This window comes from Somniosus microcephalus, chromosome 21 (genome assembly GCF_052327205.1).
Source record: "Somniosus microcephalus isolate GS21.2 chromosome 21, FLI_Smic_1.0, whole genome shotgun sequence".
NCBI lineage: Eukaryota > Metazoa > Chordata > Chondrichthyes > Squaliformes > Somniosidae > Somniosus > Somniosus microcephalus.
Window position 1 is genome coordinate 65,506,888 of NC_141007.1, and position 18,682 is coordinate 65,525,569.

Consider the following 18,682-nt stretch of genomic DNA (forward strand, 5'->3'; position numbering starts at 1 on the left):
CAGATTTGCCGATGACACAAAGATAGGCGACATTGTAGGCAGTGTAGATGAAGGCATAAAATTACAAAGGGATATTGATAGATTAAGTGAATGGGCAAAACTGTGGCAAATGGATTTCAATGTAAGCAAATGTGAAGCCACCCACTTTGGACCTAAAAAGGATAGAACTAATGAGGATAAATGGTGAAAAGCTAAAAACAGTGGAGGTCCAAAGAGACTTGGCGGGGCGGGGGGGTGGGTGGGGGTGTCCAGGTACATAGATCATTAAAATATCATGAACAGGTACAGAAAATAATCAAAAAGTCTAGTGGAATGCTGGCCTTTATGTCTAGAGGACTAGAATACAAGGGGGTAGAAGTTATGCTGCAGCTGTACAAAGCCCTGGTTAGACCACACCTGGAGTACTGTGAGCAGTTCTGGGCACCACACCGTAGGAAGGATATATTGACCTTGGAGGGAGTGCAGCGTAGGTTTACCAGAATGATACCTGGACTTCAAGGGTTAAGTTACGAGGAGAGATTACACAAATTAGGGTTGTATTCCCTAGAATTTAGACAGTTAAGGAGTGTTCTGATTGAAGTTTTCAGGATATTAAGGGGAACAGATAGGGTAGATAGAGAGAAACTATTTCCGCTGGTTGGGGATTCCAGGACGGGGGACATAGTCTAAAAATTAGAGCCAGACCCTTCAGGAGTGAAATTAGGAAACACTTCTACACACAAAGGGTGGTAGAAGTTTGGAACTCTCTTCAGCAAATGGCAGTTGATGCTAGATCAATTGTTAATTTTAAATTGGAGATTGATAGCTTTCTGTTAACTAAAGGTATTAAGGGATATGGACCAAAGGCAGGTACAGGAAACTTTGTGCTATCCGGCACCCACGGGACTGAGCTGCTGTCGTTGCCTCAAAACTGCTGTACTCTCCAGAGTTAATGTTGAGAGATACGGAGATTCTTATCTCCGTATTTGACAACAAACACTGTTGCTTAGCAACAGCTTCTAAACACTCGGGTGTGGCCCTAAAGCTCTGTAGCTGAAGCTGTTGCTATAGCTACAGACCTTGCACAGCTTGACTGTTCAAACAAAGCAAAAAAAAAACAAACAAAAAGAATAAAAAACGGCTGCTGATTTTTGCCGGTGGCTCCAGATTGCCGGATAGCACAAAGTTTCCTGTATATGGAGTTAGATCGCAGATCAGACATGATCTCATTGAATGGCGGAACAGACTCAAGGGGCTGAATGGCCTACTCCTGTTCCTATGTTCCTAAGTCACTAATTACATAATCTGTGATGGTAACTAGTTTTCTTGTCCCTTTTTATTCTGTTTAATATGCTGTATGTATGTAGCTGCTGCCTTTGACATTGTTGATTACTCTTACTCTCCTACAAAGTCTCTATTTAACAGTTCCCTTCATACTTATCCAAAGGATGACTAAATGTATCTTGTAGCAGAGTCTCTTTTGCCTGCATATCACCACTGGTGTGCCTCAGGGTTCTATCCTTCCTCACCCATCTCAGCATTGTCTAAATGCTGTCCTTTGGTGACATCATCCACAAGCACAAGGTTAGATTCTCTGTGTATGCTGGTGACATACAGATTTACATTCCCACTCTTTTCAAAACTATTTCTCGACTATCCAAAATAAGTCTGACATCAAGTCTCGAATGAATCAAAATTTCTTCCAATTCAATGTAGCTGAAACTGAAGACTACCCTTTTGGCTTTTTTTTAACTCCTGTGTGCCTCTCTGAACTACATCAGCCACCCTGATTGCCACCTTGAGCTAAGTCTGCTGATGCTGCTTGTGGTTTAGATTTCTTCCCCGTATCCATTTTATCACCAAGCCCATCTTCCACCTTCGAAACATTGCCCACCTCTTCAGTGCTGCTACTGAAACTCTAAGCCCCACTTTATCACTTCAAAGCTCAACTTCTCTACCATTCTCCAAGCCTGCTTCCACCCTCCATAAATTGTAACTTAATTAGATGCTGGTGCCTGTGCCCTTGTGCTCAAAACCCTGAACGCTCATCACCCTAGTTCTCACCAGGCTTCCTGTGCAGCTCTACATCAATTTCAAAATGCTTGTCCTAATCTTTGAATATCTGCAGCATTGTTGTCTAAACAGTTTTACGTGTATTTCATGTAAGTTATATTTTAACTTCAAATAGGAGTTGAGGTAGCAGTATTTCTGAACAAAACTAAATGTGCCAACACATTCAATTTTATCAAATTGTCTTTTTAATGTTTCTGTTATATGAATTAAAATCAGTCTTGATTTTCGTCTTGATGTCCTCCTTCATCTGGTACAATTTCATACTATATTTTTGTGAATAGGAATGGATAGCAAGCTCATTGATCAGCTGTCAGATGAGGCTAGACATTTGATGGCATTAGCAGATTCAGTATTCTTGGATGTGATGAACAAACTTCAAGATGGCTCCATAAAAGTAAAACATTTGGAGTGGATCTTAGCTAAGAAGAACAGCTTTATAGATTTGCACAACACAAGTAAGTTTTTTTTTTGTATAAATTGTTGCACTTAAAAAAAAAAAAAAAAAAAACTTCCATGTGAAATTTCCTAAAGGGTACTTCTACATTTTTTTTGCAGAACGAGATGGATCATTCAAAGAAAAAAGCCTAGAACAGGTGTTGACTTGGCGACGAAATGAACTACAGGCATTCAATGCAGAAAATAATTGGATGGACAGTCTCTTGAAAATGTGTAGAAAAATCAATGAGTTTGTGAAAGGTACCACCTTTTTGCATTATTTTTATTTAAATCTTAAACCACTTAAGAGGACTGGGTTTCAGGGCTTGCAGCCACAGCTGACCTGTATGGAGAGGCAATAGCAGACATCTTGGGCAGGAATTTAACTGGAGGCGGGACTACAACTTTCGGGGTTGTAGTCCCGCCTCCATCGAGATGCGGCCAATCCACGCGATTTTAACTTGATTGACCTTGTTGAGCCTGCCCAGCGGGCTCAGCAGGCCAATTAAGGGCCACCCGGCAACAGGTGACGTCGCAGACTGAAATTTCATCTGTCAAGACGTTTTGACAGATGAAATATCAGTGTTTCACAGCTGTTCGAAGCTGTCAAACACTGACAGTCTTACTTCTAACATGAGTCCTTCTCCACAGACTCAGTTAGAAATCTCTCCTGCACAGAAAGCTGCAGGCTGTCACTTTTGACAGTTCGCAGCCATTCTGCTTTCTGTGCCGGTGAGATGAGGGACTCCCGGAACCTAAAGGAAGGAAGGCTGAAAAGGTATGTAAAACTTCTTTAATCATTTAGACACACCAAACACACTTACCTTTGCACTCATGCACACATCACTCACCTGAACACCGACATCTCGACCCCTCCAAGCCCTTCAACCCAACCCTCCTCTAACTTGGCGTGGTTTGGAGCCGCCTGGAATCCCACACTTCAACATCAAAAATAAGGATTAGGCTAAAAACTGCCTGTTAACAGGCAGTTAATTGGCACTAATCCCTTCCCACCTCGGGTAGGCGGGTCCCAGTGCGGGGCGGGTACCCGTCTCCTTTGAAACTGGCATGGAGGCGGGAAGGGGTCGGGACCCCTGATTTCAGGATTTTAACCTCCTCCACGGCACAATGAAAATCCTGCCCCTTGTGTGAAGTGGGTCCAATAGGCTGATGTTGGCCTCTGGTGACTGGCCAGTGGGAGCAGGCTGCTTGCTTTTCCACCTATACCCATAGGAGATCGGTGCTTTCATAGGAGGGCTTTGTTCCCTCATTTCATTTTTTTTAAATTGCAAATTTGCTTGCAGTAGTTCCAGTCTTTGTTGCTTAGGGAAAAATCTAAACCAAGGCTCTCCCTAATATTCCATGTTGTTTTCATAATGATGCTTAAAGCATTGTAGAATATGGTTTTGCAATTAGTCTGCTGAGCAAAGAACGCACTTTTTTTGGAAAGGATGATTAAGCTTCATTGTGGGAAGAGAACTTCTGTTGCATTTATGCAAAATATTAATCTAATTTTCTCTTTAATTGTAGTGGCAATTGAAGAACATGAAAAAATGTTTGCAGCCGATGTTAAATTAAAGGCGCTAAATGAATTAGTCACCATAAAGCAGATTGGCACTGAACATTCCACTAAAGTTATCTACTTCACTTTAAGTGAAAAACTGAAAGAAATGGCAAAAACCATTCACTGCTTTAAAGATAGCCACATTTTACAAATATGCTGGGAAAAAGAGGCCAAAGCATTGTGTCTGGAAGATGTACCTACCGACGAAGAACCAGAGTTGGCTTCATTACTGTCTCTTGAAGAAGTTCGTACCAAGATATGGGAGCCATGTTTGGACGAGTACAAACAAATTTTTAAAAAAGTGAAGGAGGGAAGTCTTACATTTGAAGAGGTCGATGCCATCTTTAAAGATTATCTTGATCAATATGAAGATCTAAAGAGTGATTTCAAGATTATGTGTAGAACAGAGATGAATACTAAAGACAACTGGATAGAAGAACGAATCCAACAAATTCGGGAATACCACCAGCTACATTTGGCTGTTGAATCTGCCCTAGTAATCATTAAAGCCCAGAGTGTGTTGAGCCTCACTGGAAACTTCAGTGTTCTGCAAACACTACTAAACGTGGTAAGTGTGAATATTTAAATTTTGCCTTTTCTGCTCATTTTCTCTCCTCGCCTCCCTTCCGAAAGGTGTTGACTCCTCAGTGGGCTATGGTTCCAAAGAACCAGACTCACTCCAATGCCTAATCCAAGTGACCACTGTTCATGTGTGCCTTGGCTGTGATGCTGCCAAGTAGTTGATAAATTCAAAAAGATTATAGCCTGCAACCAAAACAAATGTTGTAAAAATATATTTTAAGCAACTGTTTTCAAAGCAAGAGTGCTCAACTGCTGAAGTTAAAGCCGTGGAAAAAACTTATGTAGAAGGGGATGTGGTTGTCCTATTTGTGTCTGAGCCTTGAAGGTGAGTATTGGCAGAAGGAGAGCATCATAACACAGCCTAATCCCGTTCTCGCCTTATGTCCACACAAGCACATTCCCAAAGTCAACATGGATTTACAAAAGGCAAATCGTGCTTGATTAACCTACTGGAATTTTTTGAGGATGTAACTGGTAGAATAGATAAGGGAGAACCAGTGGATGTGGTGTATTTGGACTTTCAGAAGGCTTTCGATAAGGTCCCGCATAAGAGATTAGCGTGTAAAGTTAAAAGCACAAGGGATTGGGCGCAAGGTACTGACTTGGATAGAGAACTGGTTGGCAGACAGGAAGCAAAGAGTTGGAATAAACGGGTCTTTTTCCGAGTGGCAGGCAGTGACTAGTGGGGTACCGCAGGGATCGGTGCAAGGACCCCAGCTATTCACAATATATATTAATGATCTAGACGAGGGAATTAGATGTAATATCTCCAAGTTTGCAGACGACACAAAGCTGGGTGGGTGTGTGCTGTGAGGAGGATGCTGAGAAACTCAAGTATGATTTGGACAGGTTGGGTGATTGGGCAGATGCAGTATAACGTGGATAAATGCGAGGTTATCCACTTTGGTGGCAAAAACAGGAAGGCAGATTATTATCTAAATGGCAACAGATTGGGAGAAGGGGAAGTGCAACGAGACCTGGGTGTCCTTGTGCACCAGTCGCTGAAGGTAAGCATGCAGGTGCAGCAGGCGGTTAAGAAGGCAAATGGTATGTTGGCCTTCGTAGCGAGAGGATTCGAGTACAGGAGCAAGGATGACAACAGAAAATGCTGGAAATACTCAGCAGGCCAGGCAGCATCTGTGGAGAGAGAAACAGAGTTAACGTTTCAGGTCTGGGACCCTTCATCAGAACTGGAAAAAGCTGGAGATGTAACATATTAAGCAGGTGCAGAGACAGTTTGGGGGGGGGGGGGGGGGGGAGGTTAGGAGGGGAGGAAGAAATAGAAAGAACATCCTGTACTTTTGTAAGAGGCATGAAGGATAAAATGTTGCAAATGGGAATGGCAAAAATCATACTGCATGAAAAATGGGGGCAGGGATAATTATCTGAAATTGTTGAACTCAATGTTGAGTCCGGCAGACTGCAAAGTGCCCAATCGAAAGATGAGGTGCTGTTCCTCGAGCTTACGTTGAGCTTCATTGGAACAATGCAATAGGCCGAGGACAGAGAGATCAGAGTGGGAGTGAAGCGGTGAATTAAAGTGACAGGCGACCGGAAGCTCGGGGTCACCCTTACAGACTGAACGGAGGTGTTCCGCAAAGCGGTCGCCCAATCTGCGTTTAGTCTCCCCAATGTAGAGGAGACCGCATCGTGAGCAGCGAATACAGTATATTAAATTGCAAGAAGTACAAGTAAATCGCTGTTTCACCTGGAAAGGGTGTTTGGGGCCCTGGACAGTGGGAAGGGAGGAGGTAAAAGGGCATGTGTTGCATCTCCTGCGCTTCCACGGGAAGGTGCCAGGTGAAGGAGCAGGGCTGTTGGGGGTGATTGAAGAGTGGACCAGGGTGTCGCGGAGTGAGTGGTCCTTTCGGAATGCTGAAAGGGGAGGTGAGGGGAAGATGTGTTTGGTGGTGGGATCACGTTGGAGGTGGCGGAAATGGCGGAGGATGATCCGTTGAATGTGGAGGCTGGTGGGGTGAAAGGTGAGGACAAGGGGAACCCTATCGTGGTTCTGGGAGGGAGGGGCAGGCGTGAGAGCAGAAGTGCGGGAAATAGAACGGACACGGTCAAGGACCGTGTCAACCACGGTAGAGGGGAATCGTCGGTTGAGGAAAAAGGAAGACATGTCAGAAGCACTAGTATGGAAGGTGGCATCGTCAGAACAGACGCGGCGGAGACGGAGAAACTGGGAGAAAGGAATAGAGTCCTTACAGGAAGCGGGGTGGGAGGAAGTGTAGTCCAGGTAGCTGTGGGAGTCGGTGGGCTTGTAGTGGATGTTTGTTGAAAGCCGATCGCCAGAAATGGAGACGGAGAAGTCAAGGAAGGGAAGGGACTCTATTTTTTCTCCCCTTGTCCAGTCTCCTCCCACCTACATTCGCGACTCTTCCGACGCCCTCCGTCACTTTAACAGTTTCCAGTTTCCTGGCCCCAACCGTCTCCTTTTCACCATGGACGTCCAATCCCTCTACACCTCCATCCCCCACCAGGACGGCCTTCGGGTGCTCTGTTTCTTCCTTGAACAGAGGCCCAACCAGTCCCCATCCACCACCACCCACCTCCGCCTGGCTGAACTTGTTCTCACATTGAACAACTTCTCCTTTGACTCCACTCACTTCCTCCAAATTAAAGGTGTTGCTATGGGAACCCGCATGGGCCCTAGCTATGCCTGCCTATTCATGGGACATGTGGAACATTCTTTGTTCCAGTCCTACTCAGGTCCCCTCCCTCACCTCTTTTTTTCCGGTACATCGATGACTGTATTGGTGCCGTTTCCTGCTCTCGCCCTGAACTGGATAAGTTCATTCACTTTACTTCCAATTTCCACCCTGCCCTCACTGTCACATGGTCCATCTCCGAGTCTTCCCTTACCTTCCTTGACTTCTCCGTCTCCATTTCTGGCGATCGGCTTTCAACAAACATCCACTACAAGCCCACTGACTCCCACAGCTACCTGGACTACACTTCCTCCCACCCCGCTTCCTGTAAGGACTCTATTCCTTTCTCCCAGTTTCTCCGTCTCCGCCGCGTCTGTTCTGACGATGCCACCTTCCATACTAGTGCTTCTGACATGTCTTCCTTTTTCCTCAACCGACGATTCCCCTCTACCGTGGTTGACACGGCCCTTGACCGTGTCCGTTCTATTTCCCGCACTTCTGCTCTCACCCCTGCCCCTCCCTCCCAGAACCACGATACAGTTCCCCTTGTCCTCACCTTTCACCCCACCAGCCTCCACATTCAACGGATCATCCTCCGCCATTTCTGCCACCTCCAACGTGATCCCACCACCAAACACATCTTCCCCTCACCTCCCCTTTCAGCATTCCGAAGGGACCGCTCCCTCCGCGACACCCTGGTCCACTCCTCAATCACCCCCAACAGCGCTGCTCCTTCACCTGGCACCTTCCCGGGCAAGCGCAGGAGATGCAACACATGCCCTTTTACCTCCTCCCTTCCCACTGTCCAGGGCCCCAAACACCCCTTCCAGGTGAAACAGCAATTTACTTGTACTTCTTGCAATTTAATATACTGTATTCGCTGCTCACGATGCGGTCTCCTCTACATTGGGGAGACTAAACGCAGATTGGGCGACCGCTTTGCGGAACACCTCCGTTCAGTCCGTACGGGTGACCCTGAGCTTCCGGTCGCCTGTCACTTTAATTCACCGCTTCACTCCCACTCTGATCTCTCTGTCCTCGGGCTATTGCATTGTTCCAATGAAGCTCAACGTAAGCTCGAGGAACAGCACCTCATCTTTCGATTGGGCACTTTGCAGTCTGCCGGACTCAACATTGAGTTCAACAATTTCAGATAATTATCCCTGCCCCCATTTTTCATGCTGTATGATTTTTGCCATTCCCATTTGCAACATTTTATCTTTCCTGCCTCTTACAAAAGTACAGGATGTTCTTTCTATTCCTTCCTCTCCTCCTAACCACCCCACCCCCCCCCCCCCCTGTCTCTGCACCTGCTTAATATCTGTTACATCTCCAGCTTTTTCCAGTTCTGATGAAGGGTCCCAGACCTGAAACGTTAACTCTGTTTCTCTCTCCACGGATGCTGCCTGGCCTGCTGAGTATTTCCAGCATTTTCTGTTGTTATTTCAGATTTCCAGCATCCGCAGTATTTTGCTATTATGTCTTGCTGCAGTTGTACAGGGCCTTGGTGAGACCACACCTTGAGTATTGTGTGCAGTTTTGGTTGCCTTATATGAGGAAGGAAGTTCTTGCCATGGAGGGAGTGCAGCGAAGATTCACCAGACTGATACCTGGGATGGCAGGAATGACGTATGAGGAGAGATTGGGTTGATTGGGCTTGTACTCGCTGGAGTTTAGAAGAATGAGAGGGGATCTCATTGAAACTTATAAAATTCTAACAGGACTAGACAGACTAGATGCAGGAAGGATGTTCCCGATGGCGGGGGAGTCCAGAACCAGGGGTCACAGTCTAAGGATAAGGGGTAAGCCATTTAGGACAGAGATGAGGAGGAATTTCTTCACCCAGAGAGTGGTGAACCTGTGGAATTCTCTACCACAGAAGGCAGTTGAGGCCTATTCATTAAATATATTCAAGAAGGAGTTAGATATATTTCTTCAGGCTAAAGGGATCAAGGGATATGGGGAGAAGGCAGGGACAGGGTACTGAATTTGGATGATCAGCCATGATCTCATTGAATGGTGGAGCAGGCTCGAGGGGCCGAATGGCCGACTCCTCCTATCTTCTGTCTCTAATCGCACAGAAATTTAACAGTCAGGAATCGGAATCCTGTTCAGTTTTCTCCTCCCTAGCCCAAAGCACTGACACCTACAGCAGCAATACCACTGCTGCTTAGCATCAAATCTGGGACAATCTTAGGGAACCATTGCAGTAGTATGAACATTTCTAGTGTATTTAAATTATGAGGAAAGGGTAAAGTTGGGCTATGAAATAGTGAGTTTGAAGTTTTCAAGCCTATGAAAGGAATTGATAAAGTTGAACCGGACAATTTGTTCACCACAGTGAAGGGTTCAAATACCAGGGGACAAGTTTAAAAAGTAGGAAAAGAAGTGAGACTGAACTTTTTCACACAAAGGATAACAGTTATCGAATAAGTAACAAGTGAAACTGACAGCATACATGTGTTTGAGAGGCAATTAGATGTGTCCATGGAGAGAAGCAATTGAGGGGGATGATAAGTACTGTCGTTGAGATTAACAAAAAATGAACTGGACCAACAATGGTCTCATTTAAGACTTTTTTTTTTGCAATATGTTCATTTAATTTTCTAATGTATTACTTGTTTTGCTCCTTTAAATTCCTCTTGGCAAAACGGATTTAACCCTAAAATCGCACACTGAACTGTATTTAGTGCTGTCACCTGTCAACAAAAGTTGGAAACAGGGTATATAGTTCAATTTAAAATCAATTTTACTTTTTATTTTAGACAGATGAATCCTATAAGAACGAAAGGCTGGACTGCATAGATGAGCAACTTGTACTAGCCAAAAGCCGTCTTGTGGAAATGACAGAGCCTCGCAGGAAATGTTTGCAAGAGCTTACATTGAGACAGCAATTTGTAAACTGGGTCAAAGAAGCATTGGAAGGTAAATAATGTAAAGGTTTTGCAAGTTATGTGTGATGTATTGGCTAAAAACTTTTTCTGTATTATTTCTGAAAATTGGTTTGAATTTTGTCTTTAGTTTTTGGTGAGCCGGTTGAATTTTAAAGTGAACAGGTTGTTATTTTAAGTTTATTGCATGTGAATGCGTAGCCTGTCACGATGCGTTAATTGTGCACAACTCGGTCATTACACGCATGCTCAGGGGTGAGGGCCCAGTGGAAGGATGGATCATCGGTGATGAGGATTACCCCGTGCCGCCTCGGCTGAAGACATATATCCTCATCCCAAGACCGAAGCAGAGGGAGAGGTACAATCAGATACATGCGTCCACCAGACAGGTAGTTGAGAGGACCATCGGGGTGCTGTAGAGCCACTTCAGGTGCTTGGACTGGTCTGGGGGGTGTCCTCCAATATGCCCCAGAGAGGGTAGCGAGGATAGTCGTCATGGGCTGTGTCCTGCACAACTATGCCGTAACAGAAGGTCTGGATCTTGACATACCAGACCGCGGGAGCCAGAGACAAGGGGCGTGGCATGTTGCGTCGCAGGAGATATTGCTTGGAGGGGGCACGGAAATCAGAGCATGTGCTTGTGGTGCAGGCCTTTACCCAATGAGCACCTGGCACAAAGTCACAAGTTGAATAGTTGAAAATGTGGTAATGTAGTATAGATTTGAAATGTGCAAACCTGTTCATGAGTTCATTACTTTTTAGGGTTTCTTCAACTGTAGAGTAAAACACTTTTTTTATGTAGAAAGCTTTGAGCTGCTATTATATATTTTATGATAATGCTTAATTTTCTCTGGCGATGAACACAAAAGAAAGTGATACATGATGCCCTTTTCTCCATTGTTTCTTTACCAGATATAAATGAACTGAAAGTGTTTGTTGACCTGGCTTCAATCTCAGCGGGTGAAAATGACCTTGATGTCGATCGTGTGGCTTGCTTTCATGATGCTGTGTTAGGCTACTCATCATTACTCTTTGAACTAAAGCCAAACGTCGGCTTCCCTGACTTCATGTGTTGCCTGCAGAAGTTGTGGAATGCTTTAGAAAATGACAGTGATCTTTCTAAGAAGCTGGTAAATCAAATTTTAATTTTCAACAGTGTTGATTTTGGTTTATTATACAGGTGATGGAAAACCTAATTTAAAGAGTGAATGATAAAAAAGACATTTGGCTTAAGTATGACTTCTGTGCCTTTTCCTGTTTGTAGCCATGGGTCTGAGTCTATTGTACAAGGCTACTGAAGCCTTAGTGAGGGTATTTTCAAAATGTGATTTCAAGAATTTTACCTCCTAGTTAAGAGCATTCCTTTTCTATGAATTGTAGGTATACTAAATTTGTTGATACTCAAGTTTTTACTTGCTCATGAACTTAACAATTCCACCATTACTTTTCCTATAGATATTAAGAACTATCCCTGGGTTGGAAATAGATATGCATTGGCTCACTTGGAAATGATTGTTTGAGGAATACTTTGACCTAAAGTTGAAGGATGCTTACGTTGTGGATAGGAACACTTTTTTTTTCCTGAATACTTGTAGGTCAGGTGAAAGAGGCCAAATATTAAGTGAAGCTCCCTTTTACCCTGCCTCAACAATGCATTGTAACCCCAGCTTTACAAAAGTGCCTTTGTTGCACCAGTATCGGTCATTTTATTTTTCACACCAGTTCTTATGGCCTCTTGACTGGTGTTAATTTATGGCAAATCACAGACAATTTTAATGATCAATGCGAGTCTTTCTGCAGCGCTATTATAAATGTTAAAATAGCTTTTAAAGTGTAATCACTGTCATAGTGGAGACAAATGCAGCAGCCAATTTGTGCACAGCAAGGTCCCACAAACTGATATGAGATAAATGACCAGGTAATCTGTTTTAGTGCTGTTGGTTGAGGGATAAATATTGGCCAGGACAGCAAGAGAACTCCCCGCTCCTCTTTGTCTAGTGCCATGGGATAGTTTACATCCACTGGAGAAGGCAGATGGAACGTCAGTCTAACATCTCCCCTGACTTAGGCGAGAGTGCTACCACTGAGCCAACACTGATAAGAGGGCTGAATTATGAGAAAAGCTGGTATACACTATAGCAGCATGCTATAGAAAGCTAAGCGATCCCACAACCAACGGATCAGATCAAAGCTCTGCAGTACTGCCACATCCAGTCATGAATGGTCAGGAGGAGGAGGCTCCATGAATATCCCCATCCTCAATGATGGGGGAGCCTAGCACGCTAGTGCAAAAGACGAGGCTGAAGTGTTTGCAACCATCTTCAGCCAGAAGTGCCGAGTGGATGATCCATCTCGGCCTCCTCCTGAGGTCTTCGCCATCACAGAAGCCAGTCTTCAGCCAATTCAATTCACTCCACGTGATATCAAGAAATGGCAGAGGCTACGGGCCCCGACAACATCCCGGCTGTCGTGCTGAAGACTTGTGCTCCAGAACTAGCCACGCCTCTAGCCAAGCTGTTCCGGTACAGCTACAACACTGGCATCTACCCGACAATGTGGAAAATTGCCCGAGTTAGGTCCTGTCTACAAAAAGCAGGACAAATCCAATCCGGCCAATTACCACCCCATCAGTCTACTCTCAATCATCAGCAAAGTGATGGAAGGTGTCATCGACAGTGTTATCAAGCAGCACTTACTCATCAATAACCTGCTCACCGATGCTCAGATTGGGTTCCGCCAGGACCACTCAGTTTCAGACCTCATTACAGCCTTGGTCTAAACATGGACAAAAGAGTTGAATTCCAGAAGTGAGGTGAGTGACTGCCCTTGACATCAAGGCAGCATTTGACTGAGTGTGGCATCAAGGAGCCCTAGTAAAATTAAAGTCAATGGGAATCGGGGGGAAAACTCTGCACTGGCTGGAGTCATACCTAGCACAAAGGAAGATGGTTGTGTTTGTTGGAGGCCATCATCTCAGCCCCGGGACATCGTTGCAGGAGTTTCTCAGGGCAGTGTCCTAGGCCCAAACATCTTCAGCTGCTTCATCAATGATCTTCCCCCCCATCATAAGGTCAGAAGTGGAGATGTTTGCTGATGATTGCACAGTGTTCAGTTCCATTCGCAGCTCCTCACATAATGAAGCAGTCCTTGCCCTCATTCAGCAAGACCTGGACAACATTCAGCCTTGGGCTAATAAGTGGCAAGTAACATTCCCGCCGTACAAGTGCCAGGCCATGACTATCTCCAACAAGAGAGTCTAACCACCGCACCTTGACATTCAACGGCATTACCATTGCCGAATCCCCCACCACCAACATCCTGGGGGGGTCACCATTGACAGGAAACTCCTCAAAGGCTTTCCACCATCTACAAGGCACAAGTCAGATGTGTGATGGCATACTTCCCACTTGCCTGGATGAGTGCAGCTCCAACAACACTCGAAGCTCGACACCATCCAGGACCAAGCAGCCCGCTTGATTGGCACCCCATCCACCACCTTTAAACATTTACTCCCTCCACCACCGGCACATCGCCGCTACAGTGTGGACCATCTCAAACCCATGACCTCTACCACCTAGAAGGACAAGGGCAGCAGGCGCATGGGAACACCACCACCTCCAAGTTGCACTCCAAGTCACACACCACCCTGACTTGGAACTATATTGCCGTTCCTTCATCGTCACTGGGTCAAAATCCTGGAGCTCCCTCTCTAATGGCACTATGGGAGCACCTTCACCACACGGACTGCAGTGGTTCAAGAAGGCGGCTCACCACCACCTTCTCAAGGGCAGTTAGGGATGGGCAATAAATGCTGGCCTTGCCAGCGATGCCCACATCCCAGGAACGAATAAAAAAAACTTTGACGAAGGGGAGGATGAAGGGGTTAACTTGATAGATCCTTTAACATTTTTATTGGTATGGAGAATTTGGATCCAGGCAAGTTCTTCCATCAGTCCCAGGCTTTGAGGTCTAGGTGACACGGTTTGGATTTAAGGGCGCTGAAAGGGAAATTAAGGAAATTTAGCCCGCACTTTTTTCAGTAAGGGATTGATATAATTGGGGAAGAAATAATCAGCAGAGGTGGTGGAACGGAAAACCATGGCAGATTTTTTTAAAAGCGCGATTGAAATTGTATTAGGAAAGGGGATACTGGTTTATTAGTTCCTGAATCACAGTAAGGAAACTGATGCGAGGTTTGGAAGAGTAGGCGAGATGGACCAATGGTGTCCTCCCCAAAATGTCACTTTGTTTGCAAACGAGTTTTGAAGACAGTTCCTTTTCTTTCTCTTCCACTTTCAGCGAGATTCAGCTCGGCATTTGGAGTGGCTAAAAACTGTCAAGGAAAGCCATGGGTCTGTAGAGCTATCATCCCTTTCACTGGCTTCAGCCATAAACAGCAATGGAATCTATATCATCGGTTCTGAGGAGAAAAACAAGGTACAGTAAGAGCAGAGGTGCTGCTGTAAAATATTCTTTAGAAAGCAGCATGGTAATAAATTGCTACACTAGTCCCTCTGGTATAGTCTAACTCCATTATACTGTTAGGGTGTTGCCACTTGCAGGGTTTTCTATAGTGTGATGAAATAACTGTGTTCTGATATTTGTACTTGCACTTGTAATGTCTGGAATGTTCCACTAGGGGGAACCACTAATGCTCCTCCCTGGCCCCGCCCATCTTCTGGTATGTTCTACCAGGGGCTCGGCCGATGATGGACTCTGTTAACTCTGCCATGATTCTTATTTAATAAAAGGCTTCAGTCTTGAGCTTTAACTTCGGATTCGGGCAGTTATTTGGCACATCAATTTTATTAAATAAATACTTTTGGAAGATGGATCGATTTTTGAAACCAGAGCGTCTGGATATCGATCCCCATTCGGCAGATGCGTCGAAGAAATTTACGCATTGGCTCCGATGTTTTGAACACTTCATCGCATCGTCGACCGATCCGACGGTTAACAAGTTGGGTCTTCTAACCAACTTGGTAAGTCATCAAACTTTACTCTATATAATTGAAGATATTACTACATATGAAGAGGCCCTCGCAGCTCTTAAAGCCCAGTACCTTAAGTCGGTTAACGAAGTATACGCCAGGTATCTCCTGTCTACTCGCAGGCAATTACCCGAGGAATCTCTGGACGATTTCCTGCAGGACCTTAAGGCTTTGGCTAAGGGTTGCAACTACAAGGCTGTCTCTGCCATAGTGTATCAGGAAGAAGTCATCCGCGATTCTTTCATATCTGGCCTCCGATCTAATTATATTAGACAGAGACTCCTCGAGAACAACTTGTTAGTTTTAAAAACGGTTGTCGCTGCTGCTCGATCGTTAGATGTAGCCCAGAAGAATTCAGAAGTGTATGCATCAGCCCATGCATCTCTCTCGGCCTCGTGTGTTCCGAGTATGGAGGCATCCATAACACCAATGGAGCCCCCACTTAATCCTATTGTTGCGGCTGTGCCCCATGGGTCTAAGTGTTATTTTTGTGGCCAATCTAAACACCCCAGGCAAAGTTGCCCAGCCAGAGAGGCTATCTGTTTTAAATGTAAGAAACGGGGACATTTTAGTAGTGTGTAAGGGTAATCCTGTACCCGATGTCTTCTCTGCTGCCGCCTATCGTTTTACTCTAGCCTCGGCTACGGTTGACCAGACCATACCGTGTTAGTCATAGAGTCATAGTCATAGAGTTATACAGCACAGAAAGAGGCCCTTCGGCCCATCGTGTCTGCGCCGACCATCAATCCCTGTCCAGTCTAATCCCATTTTCCAGCATTTGGTCCATAGCCTTTTATGCAATGGCATTTCAAGTGCTCATCCAAATGCTTCTTGAATGTTATGAGGGTTCCTGCCTCTACCACCCTTTCAGGCAGTGAGTTCCAGGTTCCAACCACCCTCTGGGTGAAAAAGTTCCTCCTCAAATCCCCTCTAAACCTCCTGCCCCTTACCTTGAATCTATGCCCCCTTGTTATTGACCCCCCTACTAAGGGGAAAAGTTCCTCTTTATCTACCCTATCTATGCCCCTCATCATTTTGTACACCTCAATCAGGTCCCCCCTCAGCTGCCTTTGCTCCAAGGAAAACAACCCCAGCCTGTTTAGTCTTTCTTCATAGCTGAGGCACTCCATCCCAGGTAACATCCTGGTGAATCTTCTCTGCACCCTCTCCAAAGCAATCACATCCTTCCTATGGTGAGGCGACCAGAACTGCACACAGTACTCCAGCTGTGGCCTCACCAGCATTTTGTACAGCTCCATCATAACCTCCCTGCTCTTATATTCTATGCCTCGGCTAATGAAGGCAAGTATCCCATATGCCTTTTTAACCACCTTATCTACCTGTTCTGCTGCCTTCAGGGATCTATGTACATGTACACCAAGGTCCCTCTGACCCTCTGTACTTCCTAGGGTCCTACCACTCATTGTGTATTCCCTTGCCTTATTTGTCCGTCCAAAATGCACCACCTCGCACTTTTCAGGGTTAAATTCCATTTGCCACTTTTCCGCCCATCTGACCAACCCGTTTATATCGTCCTGTAGCCTGAGGCTTTCCTCCTCGCAATTTACCACCCCACCAATTTTCGTGTCATCTGCGAACTTACTGATCATACCTTTTACATTCTCATCCAAATCATTTATGTAGATCACAAACAGCAAGGGTCCCAGCACCGATCCCTGAGGTACCCCACTGGACACAGGCTTCCAGTCACAAAAGCAACCTTCGACCATCACCCTCTGCCTCCTGCCACTCAGCCAGTTTAGGATCCAACGCGCCAAGGCACCCTGGATCCCATGGGCTCTTACCTTCTTGACCAGTCTCCTATGCGGGACTTTGTCAAAAGCTTTACTGAAATCCATGTAAACCACATCCACAGCATTTCCCTCATCCACACACCTAGTCACCCCCTCGAAAAATTCAATCAAATTGGTCAGACATGATCTTCCCTTGACAAAGCCATGCTGACTATCCCCGATTAATCCTTGCCTCTCCAAGTGGAGACTAATTTTGTCCCTCAGAATTTTTTCCAATAATTTCCCTACCACAGATGTTAGGCTCACTGGCCTGTAATTCCCTGGTTTATCCCTGCTACCCTTCTTGAATAATGGTACTACATTAGCTGTTCTCCAGTCCTCTGGTACATCCCCTGTGGCCAGAGAGGTTCTGAAAATTTGTGTCAGAGCCCCTGCAATCTCCTCCTTTGCCTCACACAACAGCCTGGGATACACCTCGTCCGGGCCTGGGGATTTATCCACTTTTTGGCCTGCTAAAACCACTAGTACCTCCTCCCTCTCGATGCTAATATGTTCAAGTATGTCACAGTCCCCTTGCCCGATTTCTGTGTCTACATCGTCTTTCTCCATAGTGAACACAGATGCAAAAAATTCATTTAAAACCCCGCCTACATCATCTGGCTCTACACACAGATTGCCACTTTGGTCCCTAATGGGCCCTACCCTTTCCCTGGTTATCCTCTTGCCCTTAATATACTTATAAAACATCTTGGGATTTTCCTTTATTTTGCTCGCCAGTGTTATTTCATGGCCCCTCCTCGCCCTCCTAATTTCTTTTTTAAGTATGCCCCTGCACTTTTTATACTCCTCTAGGGCTTCCTCCGTCTTTAGTCTTTTGTAACTGCCAAAAGCCCCCCTTTTTTTCCTAATGCATTTTTGTATATCCCTTGTCATCCAAGGTTCCCTTTGCTTGTTGGTCCCACCCTTGACCTTTACAGGAACATGTTGGCATTGTACTCTCTCTATTTCCCTTCTGAAAGTCTCCCACTGCTTTGATGTGGATTTTCCTATAAGTAGCTGCTCCCAGTCCACTTTGGCCAGATCCTGCCTTATCATATTAAAATCGGCCTTCCCCCCAATTTAGAACCCTTATTTCCGGGCCGTCTTTGTCTTTTTCCATGACCACCTTAAATCTCACCGAATTATGGTCACTGTCGCCAAAATGCTCTCCTACTGACACTTCCACCACTTGCCCGGCTACATTCCCTAGAATTAGGTCCAGTACCGCCCCCTCTCTTGTAGGACTTTCTACATGTTGGCTCAAAGCTCTCCTGGATGCACTTTAAGAATTCTGCACCCTCTAAGCCTTTCACACTCTGACTATCCCAATTAATATTGGGGAAGTTGAAATCCCCCACTATTATTACCCTATTATTTTCGCACTTCTCTGAGATTTGCCTACATATCTGTTCCTCTATCTCCCCCTGACTGTTTGGGGGCCTATAGTACACTCCCAGCAAAGTGCTTGCCCCCTTTTTGTTTTTAAGTTCTACCCATATGGCCTCATTAGAGGAACCCGCTAATATATCATCCCTCCTTACAGCAGTAATTGATTCCTTAATTAATATTGCAACACCCCCTCCCCTTTTACACCCCCCTCTGTCTCGCCTGAAGATTCTATACCCCGGCATATTGAGCTGCCAGTCCTGACCCTCCCTCAACCATGTCTCCGTGATAGCAACAATATCGTACTCTCATGTGTTCAGCAACAACTTCAGTT

The 18,682-nt window shown here is 45.3% G+C and overlaps 1 protein-coding gene across 4 annotated transcripts in view; it reads left to right on the top strand.

The window, feature by feature from the left end:
• rnf213b (ring finger protein 213b) overlaps positions 1 to 18,682 on the top strand; it is a 183,783-nt gene that overhangs the window by 65,409 nt on the left and 99,692 nt on the right. For all 4 annotated transcript variants that reach the window (XM_085963799.1, XM_085963796.1, XM_085963798.1 and 1 more), the window contains 6 exons: positions 2,334 to 2,507; positions 2,608 to 2,748; positions 4,018 to 4,619; positions 10,053 to 10,212; positions 11,091 to 11,308; positions 14,478 to 14,615. In XM_085963799.1, the coding sequence (XP_085819925.1) occupies positions 2,334 to 2,507; positions 2,608 to 2,748; positions 4,018 to 4,619; positions 10,053 to 10,212; positions 11,091 to 11,308; positions 14,478 to 14,615 (1,433 nt within the window). The remainder of the gene's footprint in view (positions 1 to 2,333; positions 2,508 to 2,607; positions 2,749 to 4,017; positions 4,620 to 10,052; positions 10,213 to 11,090; positions 11,309 to 14,477; positions 14,616 to 18,682) is intronic.